Source organism: Numida meleagris, chromosome 2 (genome assembly GCF_002078875.1).
Source record: "Numida meleagris isolate 19003 breed g44 Domestic line chromosome 2, NumMel1.0, whole genome shotgun sequence".
NCBI lineage: Eukaryota > Metazoa > Chordata > Aves > Galliformes > Numididae > Numida > Numida meleagris.
This window is the reverse complement of record NC_034410.1, coordinates 104,762,229-104,788,331: the sequence shown is the minus strand read 5'-3', so window position 1 is coordinate 104,788,331 and position 26,103 is coordinate 104,762,229. Positions and strand designations below refer to the sequence as shown.

General features: G+C 38.5%; 1 protein-coding gene and 1 long non-coding RNA gene across 9 annotated transcripts in view; one reads left to right on the top strand and one right to left on the bottom strand.

Moving 5' to 3' along the window:
* The window catches only part of LOC110394815, a 45,917-nt gene extending 28,984 nt beyond the window's left edge, over positions 1 to 16,933 (top strand). The window contains exon 4 of one of the 2 annotated variants that reach the window (XR_002435927.1): positions 14,365 to 16,933. This is a non-coding gene — a long non-coding RNA (uncharacterized LOC110394815). Of the gene's footprint in view, positions 1 to 6,736; positions 7,212 to 14,364 lie in introns of those variants that run through there. The other variant, XR_002435926.1, reaches the window with a different exon arrangement.
* Positions 1 to 26,103, bottom strand: part of LOC110394814 (E3 ubiquitin-protein ligase RNF138-like) — a 45,411-nt gene that overhangs the window by 17,376 nt on the left and 1,932 nt on the right. For 4 of the 7 annotated variants that reach the window (XM_021388851.1, XM_021388854.1, XM_021388850.1 and 1 more), the window contains 9 exons: positions 24,938 to 25,053; positions 23,877 to 23,945; positions 23,260 to 23,365; positions 21,777 to 21,884; positions 6,528 to 6,546; positions 6,292 to 6,342; positions 6,148 to 6,191; positions 5,030 to 5,108; positions 3,570 to 3,687 (listed from right to left, as the gene is read on the bottom strand). In XM_021388851.1, coding sequence (XP_021244526.1) covers positions 3,570 to 3,687; positions 5,030 to 5,108; positions 6,148 to 6,191; positions 6,292 to 6,342; positions 6,528 to 6,546; positions 21,777 to 21,884; positions 23,260 to 23,365; positions 23,877 to 23,945; positions 24,938 to 25,053 — 710 coding nt within the window. Of the gene's footprint in view, positions 1 to 3,569; positions 3,688 to 5,029; positions 5,109 to 6,147; positions 6,192 to 6,291; positions 6,343 to 6,527; positions 6,547 to 9,621; positions 14,334 to 18,040; positions 20,517 to 21,776; positions 21,885 to 23,259; positions 23,366 to 23,876; positions 23,946 to 24,937; positions 25,054 to 26,103 lie in introns of those variants that run through there. The other 3 variants (XM_021388852.1, XM_021388856.1, XM_021388855.1) reach the window with 3 other exon arrangements.

Here is a 26,103-nt window from a genome sequence, read left to right as displayed (position 1 = left end):
GCCAGACAAACCATGGCCATGCCACTTCTCGCCTCCACCATCACAGCTGCCTCTCCAAACTGTTTTGGTCTTTTGCTTTGGTGACAGGTTGTCACTGCTAAGTCAGGTCCACCCCTGGGGACCGTTCGTATTCTGTGAAAGGCTGGTGGGTCTGCGAGGACTTTCTTTATCTCTTCACTTTCCAGCTACTTGTAAGAGGTAGTTCTAGGGCAGTTGCTGCTGACACACACTCACAAGGCAGTGCCAAACTGCAGCTGTACTGGAAGTTTTTATTAAAGAATAAAAAAATTCTGTTAGCTATCTGCACAATCCAATAAAATGGCACCCCATGTCCACAAACTAGCAAGCACATTTAAATTGATATTTTACACAGCAAATAAATCAACACTTACCCAATGAAGTCCATAAAATTAATCAGGCACAAAATACTCCATAGGATTTGCAGTTCCATCACCCCAGAAATGTAAAAAGCAAGCACACCAGGCACGGTAGGACCCTGCAACTTATTAGTGAAGCATATTCCACAGGATTTCTCTTTCTAAAAAGCACCACAAGCCTTAGCTATTGATTACTCATTAAAATCACAGCATGGGGCCTGGGAGGGAGTACATAAGGCTTCCATAATTTCACTGGTTTCCCTTGAGCAAGGCCTCACATTGATTATGCAGCTTTTTCTGGTTGTACAAAAGTCTAGGAAGTCCATTATAGTTCTGGATATACTTCATACCACAGCAGATGCCTCTGGCTTTATGGCTGCTGTGTAGAGCACAGCAGGCTACAAGTGTATCCTGGACACTTGGTAAAATCAGCATTCAAATACCAGTGGATGCAGCTTCCTCTTGCTTCCGTTCTGCCAGTTGCCTACAACACCATCATTCTGCAACCACAGAGAGAGTAAAGGCGCACTCTGTGTCACTCAGTGCTGAGAATAAAGCCACGTGAGTGGAACAAAGGACACCTGGAGCCACCCCATGTTAATGATGTCTTTCCTTAGGGAGGGGGAAAATAGAAAAAAGTCCCAGCTTCTCCACATGTGTTAGAGTCTGTCTCCACGAACTCAATGCTTTCTGCTCTGGTAGTTGCTCCATCAGAGGTTAGAGGAGCGGGGAAGTATTTGTTCTCACTAATTTCACCAATCTGCTTTTTGGAAGGCAGGCCATAAAGAGACATGCCATCAGCAGCAGTAATACCATCTAGAAATGCTGTTCTTTAAGAGCCAGCAGTTTTTTCAGGCTCATTTTTATACTAATATTTTGCTAGCAAATGACTATCTAAAGTATCACAGATCACCACAGTGACAAAGAGCTGAAGTGACCTAGGAGAGCTCCATGAAAACTTGATTTCCCAGCTGGAAATATAAGATAGAGGGTTGATCCTCTCTGGTCTGCTAATCATTTGACTCTACTACACCATGCAGTCGTTTCCTGGTGAATGAGCCCTGTCCTTCATGAGAAGAGTAGCAATGGCCCTTTCCAGACTGCTAGATAAGTCTCACAGGTATGTGCCACTTCTGATGCTCTTGCAATTCTGTCATTCACAAACATTTCTCATGCATTTTGCTTACTGCAAGGATTGGAGGAAAGAAAAGGTCTTTAAACAGATCTTCAGTCTAACCTCTGCTGCAAGTGCACAGACCTGAATTAATTGCTACTTGCTTAGCGATGTATATATCTGTGAATGTAGTAGAGGTGGTAGCCAAGCTCAGGCAGGTGTTAGAAAAACAATGTGGACAGGGAGAGGGCTCTTTCTTTGGGGGCTGATGGCATTGTGTGCATACATCAGAGACTACAAGCTTGTTTTTATACAGGGCAGCCAACAAATTGACAGCTGATTTCCTCTGTGACTATGAGTTCAAAAAGATAATCCAGACAGATCTGGCCTACTAGTCAGAAGACTTTTCATTTTTTGAAAGAAAGCTCCCTCATACATCTGTATGTTTCACAGGTGCAAACCAGATCAGAAAGGCAAAGATGATTCTATTTTTTGTTGGCACAATAAAATGTTATGAATCTGGTTGGGATTGCCAGGAACTTTGTGCTTCTGTGTGCACTGTACCTTCTGGCCTGAGTTCTCCTGCAGCTATAGGAGTTCTAGCTAATAAGGAGAAACCTAGAAACAGCAGAGTGGAAATGGGTTGCTTTATGCATTTTTCACCTTGACCCATTATATCAGATCATAGGAATGGAGTAAAATGAAAGGCAGTTAATGCAGGGCTGGTTCTGACAATTTCTTTGTACAGCCCAAAGCTAGCTCACTGAAACCGGTCAGGAGTCTGCAGTTTATCTCCAGGCTTTTAAGAAGTGTGTTGACCGCTGACAGTATTAGCGCTGTGTCAACCGAGATAACAAAAGCATTTCAGAGGAAGCATCACACTAGGCAGTAAAGGCAAGATATGTTACCCAACTAGACTGACTTGTCTTCTCATTCACCACGATTCATCTATTTCCAGTAGAAAATATATAAGCTAATAAATGAACCATTAAGCAGAAGCTTTTTAATTGTCTAAGGCTAAACACTGTGGTTCTTCTTTTCAGGTACAATTATTTGTAAATTTGATGTATAACTTCATGTGACAAAGTGACCAAATGAGTTTTCCATTTGGTTCACAGAAACTGGGAAAATGCGTTACTTTCTATGTCTCCACTCATACATCTTTTAGGGCTGAGTTTCAATGTCATGTGCACAGCATAAAGAGTAGAAAATAGAGAGTCAGAGAATGAAGAACTTTTGAAAAAATTATCTGATATTTATATCTCAGAACAAGCCAAAGGGAATAGGAAACATTTCTACTATCAGAAAATCTTTTCCCATTTCTGAATGCATTTTCTCGTATCAGGAAATGATTTTCTGAAAGTAAATTTCCTCATCATGCTATCAAGATTTCCCTGGTCTCCTTTTCTAACAAGAGAGAAATAGTCCAGCATGGAGTGCAGAAGATATTATTTCTGTTACACTGTTTTGATGAAGACTGCATTAGAAAAGGAAGCAGCTGGTGCAATTTTGATTTTTTACTAGAATATCATTTTGCAAAACCTAAGGTGAAATAGCATAACTATTGATCAAAACAGATAAATAAACTGAAACCTTTGTGTAACATCTCAGTGCTAGGCAAAAAAATACCTGAATGCAAATGTGATGTTGTTCAAGTGCAGTTCAGTTTGTTACAGGGAAACAAATGCACTGTCGCACAGTCAAACCTACCACATTTCCAATGGGATTTTTTTTCCCTAAAACCTAAGGTATACTTCCTATGATCACATGAAAGTGATATTCCATATAGCTAAAGATCAGTCAAGAAAGTAATGGGCTTGTTTCAGATCTTCACCTCTTCAGGGATTTGATTACTTATTATACTTAGACAGAAGTATCAGTGAGAAATTGTTAAGTACTACTACGAAATACTTGTTTTGGAAGATACTATGTTTTCTAGTTAAACAAAAAAGACTGGAAATGGCCACCAAAAAAATAGAGAATTACAATCAGATAGATGAGTTTTAGAGTGAATGCTGGTCATGAATACAGTCCGCAGCCAAAAAAAGATGAGAATTATTTTACATTATTCCTCTTACCCACTTCCTTTGAACACAGATATATAATTCTCCTCTCCTTCCCAAGGTTTGAAGTCAATACAGGTTTTGAGTCGATACTGTTCAAAAGCCTTGAGGATGACTCCCTTAGCATTAATTTCTGCAACGTAAACAATGTTTTTGTCAGTGTTGAGCCACTAGGTTTGTACTTACTGCTACCTGTATGGAGCAAGTCTAAAGGGTCTATACCCTAAGGGTGGGTCTTGCTCTGACAGTCTTTAATCAAAATAAGCAAACTTTGCTGGATTAAAACCTGCATAGGGACCTATAAACCATAAAATTAGGCTGCTGTGACATTTTACCTTCCCCTTGTTCTGTTTTTGTGCAATTTTTCTTTAGTATTTATGTATAAAATATGACAAGATGAGTATATAATATACAACTGTATGGCTCTTCATTTTTTAATTTTTTTTTCACTTACTTCACTGAGATTTTCCTGAATAAGAATCAAATAAACAGGGAATGATGGCATTAGATTTCACCCAGTACTAACTGTAGGCTACACATCTCTCACAGGAACTCCCTGGGACTTGAACTTGACTTTATGTCTGGCTGATCTACTCTGAGCAATTTACGTGGTTTCAAAACCCTTTACTACCTTAGCTCCTAGCCTAAAGTTGGGGGGAGTGATTTTTTTTTTCATGTCATAGACCAGAAAGATGACCTCACATTGTGTGTTGAGGGCACAGTCTCCTCATACATAGTAAGAACTATGACTGTGAGAAAGAACCTGTACTATGAGGGTGACAGAGCAGTGGAACAAGGTGCCCAGAGAGGTTGTGGTGTCTCCTCCTCTGGAGTTATTCACAACTCGCCTGTACAACGTCCTGTGCAACGTCCTGTAGGGAACCTGCTTTAGCAGGCGGTTGGACTAGATTTCCAGAGCTCCCTTCCAACCTTACAATTCTGTGATTCTGCAAACTTGAACTCCCTATCTCACCACACTCCTCTGCCATGCAAAGCCACAGCTGGATGGACCTGAAGGGATGGAGAGCAGCCCAGCCCCACAACAGGGCAGTCAGCAATATGCCACTGCGAATTGCATTGCCTCCCAAAATGTCAGATTGCCCTCAGTGCTCCAGCTGGTGTAAATGGCCAAGTAAGCTGCCTGGCTTTTAAAAGATCTTTGGTGTCATTTTATTTCTTCTTCTTACTATAGTTTCATGTCTTGGACATGTGCCTTTCAAAGCAAACCAATCTGTTGGGCCATCACAATGTCAGGTTAAGAAGCATCCAGAGAAGAGGTGGGACCCCAGTATCAAGACCAAGAGGAGATATCCCACTTGTGCATATCCAGGCCAAATGCTTTGGGGGGAAATGGCCTGCTGTAGACTTACAGCACTGCAGTGGAAAGAGGAAAGGATGACTCGGATCTTTACTGACCTATATTTAACATTTCAATCAAAGTGACATATAGACATTGTCAAAGACAAATACTCTACCCAGGCTATCGTCAAGGACATAGGGGATGACATGGGGCCAGCGATATTCGTCACCAATGATGGAGTTTCGTTCCTGCATCTGAGAAAGAAAGTAAGCATGCAGTTTTCAGTAAACACTGATCTAGAGGCAAGGACTAAAATACTGCTAATGCAAAGCATGTGTTACTTTTCTTATGAGTTCACATAAGAAAGATAAGAGATCAAAGAGTTCAAAAACTTTGGAAGATCACTGAAAGGTCTGTGTCTTGGGTTTGAAGTGAAACACTCCTTTCTACCCATGTCTCCCATTTCTGCAGCGTTTTCTCCATACAGATTATTTGTGATTTTGATGCATATTTGAGGAGAGCTTCAGCTCCTGTGGGAAGCATTAAGATCTAAAGTCCTGAAATGTGCATAGACATCAATAATTCTGCATTTTTTCATAATGGAAAAGTTTGTTCCTATGCCATTAACAAGTGCTTTCCTTGCTTCCATTGATATGCCCAGCCGTAAGCTGTTTACAGAAAAGGAAAAGGAAAACACTACTTACTTTCAGGGGCACAAGACAAATATTTTGCCTTCTACTACATATCTGTGAGATGTAACTGGCTATGCAAATATTTTTTATTATTATTGATTGGACAGGGATAGGGGACAGATGTTTTAAAATGTGGTATTACTCACAGGTCTAATTTTCCGTTGGTTTTGGTTAATCTATTTACACGATGAAAGTTTTGCAGCACTGGTCTATTAAGTTAATTGGCTCATAATTTACATGCACATTGTGCACATAAATTAAGAATATTTTATATAACCCTGTCTGGATGTGATCTGTGCTGCTGAAAATCCTAGAAGTACAAATATAAAAACCACACTGAAGAAAACAAGATGCTAATAATATTGATCTAATGGCTAAACTGACCTTATTCTGAATAATGTTTCTGTAAATGCACCTGAGTCCTTCATTGCCTACGACATTTTGTAGAAATCTATCTCCAAACATTTTCAGTTTATCGTAACATAAACAGCATTTATTGTTAGTATGAGCAGGATGCATCAGTCATTTTCACACCACTAATACTTTACATTGCATGAGTCAGTGACACAGTTCTGGTTTTATATTTTATATTTGCACTCACCCCATCAAGTTTGATGTCTCCCTCAAAAAGGTCCAGTCCTAGAGCTAAAGAGAAGAGGAGATTAACATAGAGTTATTATATTGATCTACAGCTACCAACAGGAAAAAAAAAAAAAAGAGACAAACTGAATTTATAAAAAAAAACCTTCATTGATGTCAAAGATGTCTTGATCAATTCCTCCATCTATGTCTACTTCTGGAAAATAAAAAGACAAGTGAGATAGGACATTAGCCCTTGCTGTTATCTTTATGATGTGTGAAAATTAATCCAATAACAATAACAGTAATTATAAATCTGTGTCTGTCCTAGCAATGTTTATGAGCAGCTGTTTTAGTTGACTGCCTCCTGTGCATAAAAATTGATCTGTAAACAGAACTCACCAGTAGTTTCCAGAGCAGGCTGGGGAGAAGAAAGGAAAAGATATGTTATTAGAAAGGCACACAATGAAATGCAGCTATAGCATTATTCTCTGTACAGTACTAGAGATGTGTTTATGCTCAAATAACAGCACTTATCACATTGGTTGTATTGGACTGATTGGACCCATTGTCTTCTCATTTGACTGGAAACACTCATTTGCTTGTTTCAGCTTTCTGCCCACTCCACGCCAGGCTGCCCAACAAGCAAGTCAAGCAGTACTGCTCCAGTAAAGTGTTCTCAACCTATTACTCCTATGAAAACAAATATTGATATCAGTAAAATATTGTACAGAACCTATGGAAGGTATGCCTTTCAATCGTAAAACAGTATTTGGGAAACAAATCCCCTAAAAATCCATGGTGTCAATAGTATTGTCTTATGTCCTGAAGTTTTATTTCATTTATGTTCTAGCATTACCTTTCTTTATCACAAGATATACATAAAACAGTCTCCAGGCCATGTATTCAAAATTTGAAATGAAAATGGAGCTTGTAAAATAAGCTGAAATTATTCAGTGTGTAATACCCATTTTGAAGAATTTATTTGCTTTTAAACTTCCACTCGTACACGAAAGAAAAAAAACCCAGAGAAGTAAAGCTTGCAATATTAAAAAATTAAAATCACTTTATTTTCTTTTCTATTAAAGATTGTTAACGGAGGAGAGCAGTGAGGCCCTGGCACAGCTGCCCAGAGAAGCTGTGGGTGCCCCAGCCCTGGAGGTGCTCAAGGCCAGGTTGGATGGGGCCCTGGGCAGCTGAGCTGGTGGGGGCAGCCCTGCCCCCATGGGCAAGGGGGTGAAGCTGGATGAGCATTGAGGTTCCCTTCCAACCCAAGCTATTCTATCACTCTGTGACTATGATTCTATGCTGAAGAGCCCTACAGCTGTTAACAGAGGGCAAACATTTTTATAGTTTCAATAATTATAAACTTCAATGTTCTCATATCTACTAACCAGAAAACATAACTATGCTAAAGGTAAAAACAGGCTAGCTCATGAAGAAAGCTCCTTTATCTGCAGTCAAAGCTCATAAACTGAAACAGGTGTAACTAAGTCCAGCAGTATTTAATGTGTATAAAACAAAGTATGAATCCATTACTGAAGAAAAGTAATCAGTTGAAATCCAGGCTGGTCCCAGACCTGAAAACTGTCACTGAATGTTTTACATGGAGGGAATTCTTTTCACCATTCCTTTTTACTTATTTTGGAACAAAATTACACCTTTAGTCATGTGAATCTCGACAGCAAAATACTCAGTTTCCAAAGACGAATCTGTGTATTACTTCTTCAAGTAGCAACAGCTCAGTCTTAGCACAAGCCTGACAACTGAGACCCATTTGATGAATTTCTAGTCTCTGAAAACTTTGTGAACAAATAAGAGATTTACATTTCACAAGCACATACAGAGGAAGTACACCTATGAGGTGCTCCAATGAGGAAACTAATTTAATATAACTAAAGCTTCTTATAAATCTGCACCAAACTGTTTTGTTTTGTTTTGTTTTTTGGAACACTTATAATATTAGTCCCTAACTTTGACAACAAGACTCACGTGAATTAAGTTACACTGTAGGCGGGTCAAAACACGGCTTGTCAGCACATTTAACTGGCTTCTAATGCAAATGCATCTCAAATAGGCAGGAAAAGCATCTCACCTATTCTAGTTGTCAAAATCAGGTATTGGTGGCAATTGGTGGAGAAATAAATGAGTTATTGCATACAAAATTAATCTAAGATAGGTATGGAACCATCACGACGTCCTGGCATCTCTGAAAGATGATGGACCTCACCGAGCATCTATTGAAAGAAGTGATTAACCACCCCGTGAAAACTTCCCAGTCTCACCACAGACATAAGGTGGAATATGGTCAACCTATTTGGATTAGATGCCCCAACTTACTGGTGTTTCCTCCAGACTATGTAACTCTTAGTACTAGCATCCAGAAAGAAGCTCTTCCTGGCTACAATGAGCATGGAAACCAAGCAAGAAGCCCTGGTGTTCTGAAGACCCTCTCTCACACAGGAGCTAGTTACTGGGAGTCAGTTTGAGGTGAGATAGCTTGTAGATGTTGGTTGCAGTCCACACCACCTGTTCCATGCTTTACAAAAGCCTGTAGAGGAATCTAAACAAAGCTGAGGGATGAGTCTCCAGAAGTTTCAGAACAGGGGAAGAGGGAGTTGTGGTGAGCAGAGGAAATAGGAATGGAGTGCCGGACTTGGGAGATACAGGAGAGGTACAGGAAAGCTGGGGGCTTGGGACTGAGCTCCTGACTTAGGGAGGTGTATGAGCATATGCTAATGAAGAGGGACAGACTATGACTGCCACAGTAAGATATTGCATCTGGATTCACAGAATCAGACAGCTAAGTTGCACTAATTAAAATACATAAGATTGTTTCACTTAAAGTAATACCTTACTCTGTAAATTTCCCCAAAGCCATTATGAACTTACAAGTGAGCTTAAACAACTCACTGGTTTTTGTTCTCCAAATTAATTATGTGTACCACCCAAATGTCTGGTCTCAACAACAAATTATCACAAGACTAGCAGAATATTGCATTTTTCTAGAAAAGACATGAAGTACAAAATCTCAAAGCTGTTGTTATTTTTTGGCATTAAATAGTTTAGCTGGACTGGATGAACAGAAAACAGACATTAAAAAGCATGTCCCATGGCTAAAAGGATATCAATTTCAATGTAAAATACATCATGTTATAGCAAATAAATAAATTCCATTCAGATACGGAGTAGCAAAATATGTCTTAATATTTATCTTGCTTCTAACTCTGGACTTCCAACTCTGGTAGTATTGCTTTGAATTCTAGTGGAAATTCTGCTTAGATGGAGAACATAAGGTAGGCTCTTCCGATGCATAGCCAAGCCTATTAAGAACAGCAGCTCAAGGGAAACAGAAATCTTTGGTTCTCCTCCACACAGAAGAAACAGAATTCTTATTTTGGAACAGCCATATACTTAAGTCTTTTCCTCTCAAACTCCTATCAGGCTGCGCTGCTTATTTGAGCATACGAAGAAAATGCATTATTTGCTTTCTTACCTGATTCCAGACCACCTGAAGAAGACCACTTAGGAGCACAAGCATAGAAAGCCAGTCCATGTTACTATCCAGTCAGCAAACAGCTGCACTGACAGAATTCAGACCAACTTGGTGTTCAAGATGGTAAATATCATAAACCAAAACCTTTGTCCTTTCGTCAACGGTTAACTTCCCTACTCTACCTTGTCTTAAAAGTGAAGTCCATCATAACTGTACTAAGGCAACTGACATATCGTTCAATTAGTTGTAAGCACTGCTGTGTGAAAATGTATTGAACACAAGTTGAAATACAGGAAGAAAGGAACAGAGGAGAATAGAAATTCAAAAGAAATGGACACACATAAAAATATAGAAAATTCCAAATTAATGCAAGAAAACCTTTTTACAATGAGGGTGATTAAACACCAGAATAAGTTGCCCAGATAGGTTGTAGAGTCCCCATCCTTGAAGATATCCAAGACCCAGCTTGCCACAGCTGCGAGGACCCTGCTTCGAGCACAGGGGTCCCACCAGAGGGTCTCCAGAGCCACCTTCCCACCCCAGCCAGCGTGTAAATCTGTGAATAAAGCTGCCACTAAATCCCTTTGAAAAACTGAAAGCTGGTAAGGCACTTGGTAGGTAAGACTTCAATATATTTATATGTATTTTTTGACAGAAAGGGAAGATGGTAAACACATGCACAGATCTACCCCCAACATAATTTCAGAATCTTTCTTTTAGAAAAGACAAAGTCATTTATATTGTTGATAAATGTGAAACATTTTACTTGTCGGTAAATCAAGTGGTGGTATTCTTCTGGATTATTTAAAAAATTCATATAAATTAATTTTTAAAATGTCTCTTTTGCCCCTGTATTATCACCATTGTTACTGTTTGGAGTTTAGCTTCTTCCAACTTCAGTCATCTGTTTATTAACTGCCAGTGAGCACTGAAATGGCCACTGAATCTTATGCTTAAATTCAAGGTACTTGTGGTTATTGTATGATCAGACATGGCTAGCTGTTTATTTTCCCAGATCCACTATCTGGTCAGAATTTCAGAAAAACTAAAATGACATTTAGATTTGGTACGGCGAAAGAACAGATTTCTACAAGACTATATCAAAATTAATAACATTTCTCATACAATTTCAAGTATTGGAGCTGATAAGAAAACTATTTGTGCTTAAGCAACTGCCAAACTAATTTCGAGCTGCCCAATTCCATGCTTATTTTACTGTTTAACCTCTGGGAAGCAGTAGTGGTGGATATCACCAACAATCACGCCGCCAGTTGTTATCAAATCAGTGATATTTGGAAGGCTGAAAAGACTTTGTATCAAAGCCTCTTCTGCAAGTTCAGAGGTTACTGAATTCTTCCTATTGCCCTCTGCAGCTCCTGGGTGATGCCAGTAACTCTCCTTTCGGAAGCTCTCTAGGTTAGGCTGGCTATGCCTATCATAACAGTTACCAAACAGAATAGATTTGTAAATCAAAGTATTCGGTGCTAAGAATCTGGCATCTATGTTGTACACATTACAAAGAGTTTTACTTCGTCCAAACTCTGATCTGATCCCAAGGATTGCAAGTCAGTGGTGGCAACTGAACTGCATTAAGAAGGATCTGAAGCACATATTCTGGTTTAGCTTCTTATCAAAGGAATTCAATTCGAAAGCACCAGTATTGCTTTGTGATGTGAACTAAAGCATGTTAAGTGAGGATGATGATAATACTTATTCAAAAAACACACTGTTGATCCAAAGTAAAAGACTGCAACAGCTACAACCATTATTCTGTGATTACAGTACCCGATAAGTACCTTACAAAGAACTCAAAAGAATCAACACATTTTTTGGTCTGGCCACTTGGCATTGGAAAAAAGGTTGAAAGACTGTTTTTTTTTAATGTTTTTGATCCCTTCTACATGCGACTGATAGGGACAATCTCCTCTCTGTCCCTAAATACTCACTTTCAAGATGCATCAACCAACACGGACCGCACACCAAGTGTTTTACAATAGGAGATAAAAGGATGATTTTCCTGTCACAAAGAAGACCTGAATAAACCTTTATATCACTACCACAGCTGCTCAGAGAATTGGCTAAAAAGTGTTAATCAAAGAAAACACTGGAAAGTGTTGGAATTGGTGTATGATAGCACAAAAGAGAGAAGGCACAGATGAAGTTAACCACTGCACACAAAGTTAACCAATGTAGCTGACCCTGAATTGTTATACAGTCTAGAAATAAGTTTTTCTCCCTATTCATTCTGCTTTTTAACTAATTTAAGTTTTGGCATCTCAGTCAGTAATCTGCTAATAAGAAAACATCACACAACATATGATTAAGTGACATATGAAAAATAATGTTAGAAGTTCTTTGCATGACACGTGTCCCCCATGAAGTAGCAAACTGGATTTTTAATACATGATTAGACAACAGCAATAAATAAGCATGCAGTTTAAAGAAGTCTTCTCAATCACTTTTATGGGAGCATATCTACTTTTGTGACCATGTTCTCTAAGCAACAAACACTTTGTTTCATCACTGACTTACTGTGTTCAGGCAATACAGCTATCCCTTATTTTCCTTAAGAGTTTACTTTGTATTTTACTTTACAGATTAAAAGCACTATGTGCCACATCATACTTCTAAGACAAAGGTGAACAGTAGGAAATAATGGAGGATTAATGGAGATGAATCAATGAAGGATAGTGCAACCTATTTAAATACATGGTGTGCATATTCAGATGAATAAAATAGAGTGGCAGTCTTAGATTATGCATTTATTCTACAGTTAACAAGAACTATAACAGCCAAAAGTAACTTATGTTCTTTCTCAATACAGTCAGGGACTTGTGGATTACATGGATGTTGTTTACATTTCCAGTTTAATCTGCAAGTAGAGTCCACCAGTGTCCTGATGAGAAGCTCTATATTTGAGGAAAAAACATTAAACACAAAGCAGAAGGAACAGATCTTTAGCAGGTTGCTTCTTTTTCCTTTTTTACAGTTCTTTGCCATCAAATGCGTTTTACAACTTTTATGGGTGCTAAGCTATCTAATAAGCCCTGAGTAACTATAAGAGACACCTGCAAAATCTAGGCTTTTGCTAGTCAATTAGATGTCTTTCCCCACAGACCCACATGCTCCCATGCTGCTAGTACAAGCAATTACAAGGAAAGACATCAGAAATCGATGTGGAGGTTGACGCAAATCTACTGTAATGAGCAGGAGGATCTCCAGCACCAGACAGATGGGCAGTATGCAGAGAAGGCTGCACTTTCCCTTGAAGAGGCACAGTCTCTTCATGTCTGCACCATCAAGGGTGGGCACTACTGTAGCATCGGTAGTAATAATAATCCTGAAGTTTCTATCTTGTGGCTTTATTGCAGAATAAGGAGCATTCGTCAGGCATTTTCCAATGCAGATGGAAAGCTACACCTGCTTAGTAAAGCTATATCTGGGGATAATAGCCCAGGAATGGATAATAATGCTGGCAGAGATATTGGGAAAAAAATAAATGAAGTATGGGAGAGCACTAAAAAGATTCCTTCTATGCTTGCATATGCTCTTTAAGAAGTCAGAGGAACTTAAATTCAAAATGCAATGTTAGCTAACTATAAAGAACCAATTAAAAAGTAAATAAATAAATAATAGCTCTACATGGACAGAGTTTTTCTAGCATTTTTGGTGGGTACTTTTATACTTGGCTAATTTTGTTGCTCTATGCTTCAGCATAGATGCTTTGATAATCTTCCTATCAGTATAGTGCAGTGAGCAACTGTGGGTCAGGGCTGCTTGTTGACATTTAGGTGAAACCTGACTGACTGAGTTTCAATGTGAACTTAAAATGAGATAAATTAATTAAATAATCTTGAAAATTGCTGGTTTGTAGAGCACTATGCACCCCACTTAGCAGTGCTTACAGACCTGCTTCTAAAAAGCAGGATGATACTCAAATGGTCCACCATTCTCAGACAGCAGGTTGTTCCTTCCTCTGTCTCAGACTTCTTGTGTTATCTTGCACAAATTAATTTCACTTTTCCAGTTAATCTCATGAGAGGGGATAACACTGAAAAACTATCATGTTGGCTGATGAGGCACAAGCACCAATAAAGATAAGAGCTGCCAGATAAACCTACCAGATAAGAGACATTCAATCAAATCCAAAATGCTCCAAGTCAGACACCTAAGTATGTCAAGTTAGGAAACTCAAGCGTTTACAAATCTTGCAGGAGTCATGAGGAAATAACGTAAGAAAGTGAAAATTACAATAGATTCCACCTTCTTACAGAGGAGCAAACATGACATGTTTGCTTTGACTAAGAGTTATCAAGAAAAGGAAACAAACCTTCTGCTTCCTCCCACTTAGTTAAATAAAAAAGCAGCATTAAGAAGCAACGAGAGGAAGCTTGGGTGTACAACATTTCATACTCTACTGCCCATCGCCACTTCAGGTGTACTTTAATTGTTATCTTTTCATTTATGTGAGAAAACTGTCTTTTGTAAACAAGGTAATTTCTCATCACAAGATTCTCACACAATTTATCACTCTTCCCCTCCACTGGAATGTGAACTACACCTGACATGTTTTCTCACAATCACATTTTATGAGTGGGCTTACATTAGGAAACAAACTGTGACCAGTGTGCACCCCAAAGCAGCTGTAGCTGGCCATGATATTAATGCTGCAGCTCCAGGAGCACACTCCAGGGATGTGAAATGTGGGAGCCTCGACTAGCGGAACCTCTCTCTTCATTCCAGACGCCTGTGGCAACTGCAAAGCACCGAGCGGCTTACAAGACCAGAGGGATGAGGCCTACCTGGACTTGGTACCTCGTCACCACAGCAGCTAACCGGCTAGCTGGGTCGTTGGCAACTGTGCAGCTCCAAGAAGCAAGGAGCCAAAATCATCACCAGCCCCATTGCTCCTAGCACAGACAGCAACAGTCCTCAGATGCCCCCTCGTGATTTCCAGCTGCACTGCAACTCTTTCATTTTAAAGACCTCTGAAGAATACGTTCAGGGAAGCAGGGGGCTTGCAAGGAAAGAGCTTGCATAGGTATGTTGCACTTTGTGTCCAGTTGGGAAGTGGGGAGCACTTGCTTCTCCTTTGGTGGACACAGCTCCGATGATAAAACACATGGGTACAGCTATTCGTTTGAGGTTTTAAAGTATACTAGAAACATTCTTGCTGGGATCATTCCAATCTACAATAAAGTCTCTTAACCCCTAAACCACTTAAGATTTATTACACTTTATGAAATATCTGAGTAGAAATATCCTATGACTAAAAGCATCAAGGAGTACAAGTACTTAGTGAATTAGCATTCTTAAGTACTATACCTAGAGACAACCCAAAAATATTCAGTGCCCTCTTGTGGATCGCATCAAGAAGAAAAACTCATAAAAGAAACTACTGAAGTTTGAAGTCTCACAACTGAAGTGTCACATCCATCATACCTTCCGTGACACTGCTGCCACAAACGTGACCCAGACAAAGGCTTGATGAAAGGCCCAGAGTGTGAGGAGAGTCTGAGAGAGCTGGGACTGTTCAGCCCATGGAAGAGGAGGCCCAGAGCGGTCCTGTCAAAGTCTATAAATACCTGCAAGGAGGGCGCAAAGAGGACAGAGCCAGGCTCTTTCCAGCAGTGCCCAGTGCCAGGACAAGAGGCAATGGGCACAAACTGGAACACAGGAAGTTCCCTCAGAACACCAGGAGCACTTCTGTGCTGTGCAGGTGACGGAGCACTGGCACAGGCTGCCCAGAAGCTGTGTGTGGGGTCTGCTCCTCATGGAACTTTAGCAGCCGCCTGGACATGGGCCTGGGCCCCTGCTCTGGTGTCCCTGCTGGAGCAGGGGGTGGGCCCAATGGACCCAAAGGGCCCTGCCAGCCTCAGCCTTTCTGAGGAAAAAGCCACTATTTTCTTTTTGCCTTTGCTGCGTACCTGCAGAAACAGAACACGCAGCACAAGGTTTTTTGTAAAACGCGTGCCTGTTACTGGTAATGAGCTGGTCTGCTTTTACACACAATCCTCATCTCTATAACACAAAAGGAAATCCTCCCAAGAAAGAAGAACAAAGCAAATACTTTTAGTTTGAGGGGAGTGGAAGGAGGTGGAAAACAACTTAGAATATGAAATCTGACCGGTAAGACATTCAGTCTTTCAAACTGCAAAGACATTTTAATAAAAACTCCTCCAGCCATAGAAGCAAACATTAGCAGGCTAACTCTGAAAGTTATTGATGCTAAATTTCTTAGTTACTCTATTTACCCCTGAAACCCACATCAGCTCCAAGATATTGAGGGCACAGCCAGAGGAGCTTCTGATGTATACAGAATAGGAGACAATACTTAGCAGTTAAGTAATATAACCTTATCTATTTAATTGCTGAATAAAAGACAGAAAGGACAATGGGAAGGATGCTTAGATGGGGAAATCCTATGAGAGCTGCTGCAAAGAAAGACATGTAGAGGGGAAAAAAAAAAAAGAGAGAAAGACAGAAATCCAAGAATATAGAAAGAGAATATAAAGTAACAGTGAAAACACTTTTCTCAGGCAAAGCATTCTCATAGGCTTAAGCAAGTTCATAAAGACAGCATTCTGTCACTAGGCCCTGGGAAATGACCTGCAGCTCCCCAGAACTGAAAAATACATCTTAAATGTACACAGAGGATTTCAAGTAAAGATTTTAAAGTGGAATTAGACGCTTTCTCCTGAATGCATTTGGCAGTGATGGTTTTCTTTTAGCTCTTTCCTGTCCACGAAGACAGAAATACATGATGATGAGAAAAAAAAGATTTACAGACAGAACAAGGGAGGTTAAGGCTAGAAAATGAAGGGGTGAATGCTGGCCCTTCCCAAAGTGGATGTACAGTTTAAGCATCATAACAATCCAAGCCAATTTTATTCATGAAGAAAAAAAAAAAAACATAATCAGGCTGGTAATTCACTGGAAAGTGGCAATTATAACGTGATTGCAAAAGCCTTTTTATAGTAGTGGTCCTGAACTTTGTCTTCTACATATATTCAAACACATATGTAAAAGGACACAGAAGAGACCTGGTATCTAGAACGAGTTTGAGTGCATTCTGTACTGAGAAGAAACTATGTGGTGTTTGTGTCATTTAATTGCTAGTTCCAACAATTCTAAAAGAACCTTGAAGGTGCATCTCTCTTTATTACAGAATACCTGAGATTAGAAGGCACCTGTGTCCATCAGGTCCAACCCACGCTTGAGCAGTGACACCCAGAGCAGAGGGCCAGGAAGAAATCCCACACACAGCCTCTGGGCAACCTCTGCCAGTGCTCCATCACCTGCACAACAGAGGTACTGCCCGGTGCTCAGATGAAGCCTCCCGTGTTGCAGTTTGTGCCCAATAAAACAAAGGGTATAGAAAAAATACCGTAAAAATATATTATACATTTATAGTAGTTCTAACAAACTCATGTGTTCAAGTCTCACTGGTTTGAAAAATAACATATCAAGAGGAGACCAAAAATGCTTCCCCATATGAATACCTTCTAGCCCTGATTACTTGTCAGAAGATGACTCAGATACAGAAGTGTCTCTCTCTCTCCCTGGGAATGAAGTTCTGACTTAGGACTGGAGCAGGACAAAGGAGAGTTCTGCAAAGCTCACTTATTGTATTATGAATATGCAGCCAACGAGAATTAAACACACTAAGAGTATTCTCACTAAATAATGAAATACACTTTGTTACAGTAAAGGAAAATTAAATGGAATCTCTAACAAAGGGCTTATAACCAGATTTAGGTAGTACAATGATCTACTTAGAGCTCACAAAACTACATTACAAGGAAAAAGAACACTAAAGTAATAATAAAAAGTAAATTTATACATTTTGCCAATTTCTATCACTCAAAATAAGACTTTACTCAAATTTCATAACCATGTTATCCTGCGTATGACCTTAGAATATAAAAACAAAAAATAATGAAAGGGCTTTTCAGTTCAGAAACACAGGGCAGAAAGACAAACCACTTGCATGCCATCACGCTGGTCCAATAATGCAATGAGCAACTCTTTTTACAGGAAAAACAAACAAAGAAAAAAAACAAAAAACCCACATTAGTTTTTCTCACTAAATCTATATAAATAACAAGGTTTGCTATTCGTGTCAAGTGTTAGGTTAAATCTTTCTTTCTTTTAGGAGCTTATTTCTCTATTAACTTTGCTTGGGACAGCAATGTACTAACAGGTGAGGGAGAAAAGGTGCATTAGGAACAGTTTTGTCCAACCTCTCATCTTCATGAAAAGATCTTAAGATGTGATGTAAAGTAACCTATCAGCTCATGAGAGGATTGTGAGCTAAGGCCACAAATCATTAGTTTCAGTAACACACGCATTATTCTCAACTTAAAACTATGAAGGCATACAAACGACCATGGAGTTTAAAAAGCATCTGAAAAAGAAGTAGCAGCATCAAACGGACTGATCATCTTTATTATGCAACAAAGAAACAAATAGAAAATAAAATACTTTAATAGAAGAAAAAAATAAAGGAAAAATTTAAACGTAACGTAGCATATTTCAACTATACACAATGCAACATGAATATATTATTCAACAGCAATGTCCTAGTAAAGGTTTTATGTTTCGAGTACAAGCATGGCTCATTACAAATACACCAACATTTTGTGCATGTTTGAGTATCAGTGAGAAAGATCACGACCAGAAGCAGCATATTTAAACACACTGTTTCATTTTCAAGAAATGCTTACCTAGTGAATGTGCTGGATGCAATCTCTTCATATTAGAAGTTTAAAATATCAAAAGCAAGGCAGTGCCTACCAGTACAGACCTTAGCATATGCAAATAAAGAGAGTAAACACCGCGCAAGTTCCTTTACTATTGCATTGATACACATTTGTTGCTTTAAAATATGCACTTGTTTTTGTTTAAACGTGAACAAAATGCTACTTCAGCAACTATGCATCAAGTGGCAACTAATTATTGCTATAGAAGAACTTGCTTCCCAGAGGTTTAAAGTAGATGTAATTTCACTTGCAATTCTCAAAGAATGTTCAAGTAACAGAAATAACTAGTTCCAGTGTCCACGAGGTGTCCTGAATCTGTATTGGCTACAGGCAGTTATTGCCAGAGTATATAAATAACTGATTGAATCTAAAGAAGTTAACTGAACTTTCATATAACTAATTAAATTAATTCACAAATTTATACAGCAATAAAAAACATACACCGTGGTCATTTTATTTTAAAAAATTAAATCTTTAGCATCAGGCTACATTGAAATTGCTTTGCTCTGTTTCATAGTTGGCTTTACAGAGGAATAAAGAGGGGAAAAAAAATCTAAATAAACTTTTCCCTTTGCTTTCAGTGAACCACTCCAAATCAGCATGCGGTCAAAAGAGCACTAGAACTGACTGAGTGAGAATACTCAGATAGGAGTTTGGAGGTGGTACTTCTGCACAACTGATATCATTACATATAAATCACCAACTAGACAAAAAAAAAGACCAGGTGTGTTCTTCACCACCACATATACAGTACGCATTAAGAACAACAACTGGACGTTGGGTCATAGTAATGTAGCATGAAGATTCAGTCCTCAAAGGTATACATTCAGAACTGTCTCTGTCTAAATCCCCAAAAAAGTCATCTGTGCAGATGACTTATTTTTTATTTCCCCTTCCTCCCATCAATATTAAAGAAAAGATCTGGAAGTTCTTTTTAAAATTCATTTTCTATTTAAATTCAAAATTGCTAAGTGTTGTTTTTTGTTTTGTTTTGCTTTTTTTTAATTTTCTCTGATTTTAATGACAGTCTTGTGGAGAATGTGGATATCAAGAATAGCAGAATGTTGGTAATTAATTTAAAGCAAGCTTTTCTTCTCAAGTGTTTTTTTCAAGCCTTTGTATGCAGCAGACGTCCACATATTAAACAGTTTTACCAAAATAAACAAGATCATTTCTGAGCACCAATTTATCCGAAGCCAATAAATGCTCTAGTTACACAGTCTTCTGTGAGAGACAGAACAGACTTAAATTCCTAGAACTATGGAAGTTTTTAAAAACCTCCAACAAAATGAAAAACTAGCTAGTCATGCTCACATACCAAGGAAATACACCTCCTGCATGCCACCCTGAATTGCTCAGAAAGTACGCCAGGGGAGCTATCTGCACTGATAGTTAGGAGTATGGAGAAAACACTTAATCCAGTTTTCTAAGCAAGTGTCCTACTTCAGTTATGCTCAAAAAGGGGAAGAACATAGATGTAATTGTTCCCAGGCAATGGCATCATTCTTTCTTAGTGAAAGAAACCTCTGCATTGCTGATCTGTACAAAAACAAGTATTTTGATTTCTTACAGTAGCACTATTTGCATTGACATAGTAATGGTAAGGAACAAATCACAACATCAAATAAAACTTTGTCCTTGGGCAAGAGGACAAAAAAAATTGTTAACTCACAGCTCTCTTCTAGATGAAAGATGAACTTAAATTCAACAGTGGAACAGAGCACCTTTGCATCTCTAAAATGCTGTTCTCAAAGTTGTTATCAGTGAATCAAAATATCTAGCTTTAGTAGAAGAAATGGTGTAATTATCAGAGTAGTAGAAGTTAGAGACAACGAAGACAAGAATTTGTTCCAGAAAGTCTCTAATTCCAAGGGACTGATCTTATTAGAAATATCAAGTTTGAGTTTCAGTAAAATCATATATGAAAAGTTCTTATCAACGTGGAAAAAATTAAGCCTGAAAACTAATTACTGCATCCCATTTTTATTAACATACATTTCAGATTATCAACAGGATTGACGTAATTTTTCCTCTGAGACAACCAGTAAGACAGAGGTCCATACTTTAAAAGTTCACATGACAGGATTCTTGAACTGCATTTCGGTATTGGGCTTCTTCATCAAGCTGATAATTCTAAACAAAATGAAAATATTATCAAAATGGTCAAATAATCAAGTACCACAATCCCTAGTTCAACAATTCATTTTCCACAGTTGAGGCTCTGTATTTCTGTAAGTATTTGATTTGTTGATGTTGCACAGTATCTTTTATTTTACCAAGAACCAGGAGACAGAGAAGACACAGATGAGCAGGACAAAGCTCATTAAGCAGAAGGGTCCACCTTCCCCTCCTGGCTCACTTACATTGCAGAACAGTCAGCTCAGGAAAGCTGACCACAACACGCAACTCTTCTACCACGGCTTCCAACTAGCCATAGCCTTTTCCATTAATAAACACAAAATGTTATCCCCAGACTACAGTAATCATAGATTGCATCATACTTATCGCAGAAGATAAGTGGTTAATCCTGCTACTTTTGAAGACATATATTCCAAGATGTTACTATATCACTATAAGCGTATTACAGAGTAACACACCTTTTCAGTACAATTCTGTCAGGTTTCCCAAATCGTAATTCCAATCACCAGTTTTACATCTTCAAGCACTCAAGATGCACTCAAGCTCAACAGCTCGATCCCCTGCATCAATCTTTCCCATGCCTTCATCACAGACCACTCAACACAAAGTACATACTTCATCTTTGCCTTCCTTAACCTGTGAGGCTCCAGAAACTACTGAACGAACTCTCCAAATCTCTAAGCCCACATGCAGGATTCAACTGGTTGGCTTCAGTTACGATCCACCCAGTGACTACAAGTGGGTATGCAGCTTTTAATCTACCTAAGGGCCATTTACTTGAAATGTGCCCAAAAGAATACTAACACCGCACCTCTTTTTCACACTGCAGCCCCTTTCACAACATATTGGAAGAGAGGCTGTAGCAGCATACTGGCTTTTCAAGCTGCACTTTGAGTCCTGAGAACTCTGGTTTAATCACTGTGCCACAGAAGATCAAAAATGTCACATAAAACAGAGTATCATCCACTATATTTCCCTCAGGAGGAGGAATAATAAGCTGTTATAGAAGATTGAGAATGCTGAACTAAAGGCGTAAGTTAACAACTTAGAGCTGTTCTTCTTTAACTGTTGGCAACACCTACAACTGGCAACATTTCATGTTGATAGCAGAAGTTAAGAACGCTGCTTCCAGCTTCTGTCTGGAGCAGAAACAAAGTGCATAACCAATTTTTTTTTTTTGGCGTTTGTATTTCTGAAAAAATAAAATAAAAATTACCATTTACACCCCTGCTTAACAAAGAAGTAAAAGCTTACCACAAATTCCCCATAGTCAAACTGGTGTCTCAGATTTAGATGACTAACAAGATTTCTGGTAACCTGGTTAGAATCTGCCCAAGGGAGAGATACACAAATAGGACAGATCTGAATTTGGGGGAAAAAAAGAGAGAAATGATTAAAAAGTTACTGGTAATAATACAGAATGCATTAAAAACACGTTCTACATGAATAACTAGTCTAAAGTAATACTACATCTTACTACAGTAGGTACTACATCTTACTACAGTTTACACAGAAACATAGTTTTAGATATTCTTTATCTCAGAGGTGTAACATTCAAAATTACATTTCAGCTTGCCAAGTTTGTTAGTGTTTGTCTAAGGAGTGGAGGACTATCACTTCTGTCTGCCACTCTATCGATATAAAATTTAGAAAGGAAAGTAACTGCTACATCTGACACTGTTTGAAAGGATTTTTATGCACCTGAGATGATCAAGTTAGCGTAAAGAAAACATAACATTTCCTATACAGACGAAAACAATAGAAAACCAAACAGATTTGTTTCCTCCACTCCTATTGATTACCGTAGGTTACTTGCCAACTGTAGGTTTCAAATAAAACAACAGTTATGTTAAATGGAATTCTATAAAAACAGATCTCGGTTACTAAATGAAGAATTTAGTAGTTTAGAATTAAATTAAGAATTTATTTCCCTCTGTACTCAGCACTGGTGAGGCCCCACCTCAAGTACTGTGTCCAGTTTTGGGCCCCTCACTGCAAGAAAGACATTGAGGCCCTGGAGCGTGTTCAGAGGAGGGCGACGAAGCTGGTGAGGGGTCTGGAGCACAGGCCTTATGAGGAGTGGCTGAGGGAGCTGGCATTGTTCAGTCTGGAGAAGAGGAGGCTCAGGGGAGACCTTATCGCTCTCTGTATCACCTCTTCTCTCTTGTAACTATTGACAGGACGAGGGGGAATGGCCTCAAGTTGCACCACGGGAGATTTAGGCTGGACATCAGGAAATGGAACTCCTTTTATGAAAGAGTGGTTAGGTGCTGGAATGGGCTGCCCAGGGAGGTGGTTGAGTCACCGTCCCTGGAGGTGTTCAAGAAACATTTAGATGTTGTGTTGAGACATGGATTAGTGGGGTTATTGGTGGTAGGTGGATGGTTGGACTGGATGATCTTGTAGGTCTTTTCCAACCTTGCTAATTCTATGATTCTATGAAGAGGAGCACATGTCAAGTATAAAAACTGAGTTTGTTTCAAACTGAGATAAATAAGACAGCTATGTGAGAAATGCCTTAAAACCAACCAGGTACTGGTTAAGAAGCATTTTCAAATGAAAACCATTCCTCTATTTAAATGCAGTGCATTAAGTATTATGACTTTCTCAGATCACAGTGGTCTGTTATGATATAGAATAGATGCCACACGCTTAAAATCCCTCACGTAATTAGAATGAAAGCAGAAAGAATTATACATAATTAAAAATTTAATTAAAAAAAGGCAACTCTACTTACTACAGGAACTATCTGATAAAGATGCCTATTATTACAGTGATCCAGCAAGCGCTGTCTGGTAAAATTGGCTTCCTGACACAGGGGGCATTTGAAAGTTGGATGTCCACTGTAAGCAGAAATACACAGTGTTAAACAGCAAAAAAAAAAAAAAAAAAAAAAAAGTTTTGGAAGTAGTATTACAGAAAGCTTAATTCATCTGTTATCTTGCCATTATTTTCCCATATTTTGATAACAACAACAAAAAAAATCCTACTTTTATTGACACAATATCTTATCAGATATCATGTGGACATATCAGAGCATCCATCACCACTACCTCTAAATTGCAATTTTAAAGCAAATTTATTATCTGTGTGTCTAAATGCATTCTACTGAGACTTGGACTTCAGAAACTATTTTTTATCCAAGTGCAGCTGCACCTTGTTCTTACTTGCTGGTAATACTTTTTTGTTCAAATCTTTCAAGAAAGTACTGAAAAATTCTAATGTATGGATGCAAACAAAGAAGAAATCAAAGATTTTTTTTAAATAGAATTTGTTGTTTTTTGTTTGTTTTAGATAGTATAAGCTTACACTGTAGTCAGTTTAATAATAACTACAGGAAAACAAGCAGCTTACCTTGTATTTCCTTGACGCATTTGATTATTAGCCATCTCTCCATTTGTTGATACTGCATCATTCCTGCTACTTTATATGAAGGAAAAAAAAAAAAAGATGGTGTTATTGTACTCCACTATCAAAAGTTCTTAAAATACATGAATAACAGAAAAGACGACTTTCAAGACAAAACAGATAGCAACACTAGTATTCTACTGTGGCATAGTCACTAATTAATCACACAACAATATCCAGATGTTTCAGACAAACATTGCTGCAACTAATTCTGGTAACGGTTTGAACTTCTGCTTTCAATATACTGATGGGTTGAAAACTGCACAGAAGTTCAGCCTGCTAAAAACAGAATGTCAACACAGTACATAAAGCACAAGCTGTATACAATAAAAGATCTATGAAACCAGTATGTAAAAAAGGTCTTCAAAAATAAACCAAAAGCAAGCAAACAAAAATAACAACCCCACGCCCAAGCCAAAACACATCAGTCAGAAGGTATGAGGAAGAAAGTTCTTTAGCTTTACTGTCTGAAAGCAAATTGGTAAACAGTATCTGATTTTATGGTATGGAATACACTGGAGGTTCCTTATACTTTTCATAAAAGATCAGCTCAAAGCAAAGTCAATCTGAAAACAAAAGCTTATATAGTAATGTTTTGACACGGGATAACCACTAAAACAGACTTAGGAAAGGAGAGAGAGGAAAAAACGGAGAATGGAACTTCCTTGAGACTGGATATTATGAGATCTGTTACACAGCAAGTTGCACAAGTACTGTCAAAGCAAAGAAAGTAAGCTGGAATATTATGCTATCTTTAGAAGAGTCCCTTTGAAGACATTCCAAACCATCATGTAGAAAGGTTTTCTTCTGTGTGCTGAGTAAAGAAAAATATCTGGAAAAACTGTCTTTTTTTTTAAGGCTAAGAATACAGACAATAATTATTACCAGAAGAAAACATGTCCTGGAAAAACAAACAAACAAACCACCACCACCAAAAACAAATAAACAAAGCACTGTTTTCTTAAGGGGGAAGAAATGCACTGTTATACAAAAATCACCCTGATTACCTGTTCCCTGTTGAATCTTGGGAAATCTGTAATTTTGGAATAACAGAAGGAACACCGTATTCATCCTGATACTTCTTACACGTTTTATAATGCTGTCTCATCCATGAAAACCTAACCTGTAAATGAAATGCCAAATTACTGAAATTATACAAAATAATCCAAGGATAGAAGGAAGATAATTCTGCAAACAGAAAGTAATGCATGCAGGGATTATTTAGACAACATACGCAACAGAAAATCTAACTTGTGTCTCTCCTCTCAGGATGAATGCTGCCTTCTCAAACATAAGATCTTCTTCTCTGTCACTCTGTGAGACTGGACAGCATTCCCACTCCCCACAGCCTTAACAGTGGGACAACTTCCAGAGCTCTTAGCTGTGAAAAATGCCAGTAAACTCCATTTGACTGAAACAGGACTTGAAAGTTGCAGGACTTTCAACCTCCCATATTGAAGATCAACCACAGAGAGGAGCCCTGAGGATGGGATATGCACAACTGCTCCTTCACCCTTTTCTAGCCCATTCTTACTTTGTGCAGAGCAAAATTGTTTTATATTAGGTGTGTTCTGATAATATATATTTTTTTCTATTTGAGGAAAAAAGAAAAAAAAAATGAGGGGAATGAACACCAGCTTAAGGATGCCTATCTGACTTTGATGCAAGGTAAGACAGTAATGAGTTGCCTGGATTTAGTCAAAACTCTGATGTGCTGGACAAGCCCTAAACCACAGGCTTAGAAGCCAAATAAGACCACATCATGAGTCTGTGCCTAGAGTTCTTCTGGGAATCTGCTTGGCTCTCCCTTTAGATTTATCAACCTGCTAGTATTTCTTTCTCCTAGCTTTTACACAACAATTTATCTTGATGAACAAGGCAAGAAGCTCATCTGTCCACACCAGCAGACCCAGGTCCTAAGTGAAACCAAACTGACATGAAGACTACCTGGATTGGTAAATAAATAAAACGTGTGGTTAAAATTCTGGATCCATTCATATTAGAAGACAGATTACTCTAGAGCTCAGTGGAGTCAGGATTTCACCCAGCATTCTGAAAATAATATCCACTTTACAAAGTAAGCAGACTGATTTAGTATGGGGCAGGGAGAAACTTCATGTAAGTGTAGGTATGCATAGAGCAATCAACTCATATTTGTTGCCTTAAAATTAAA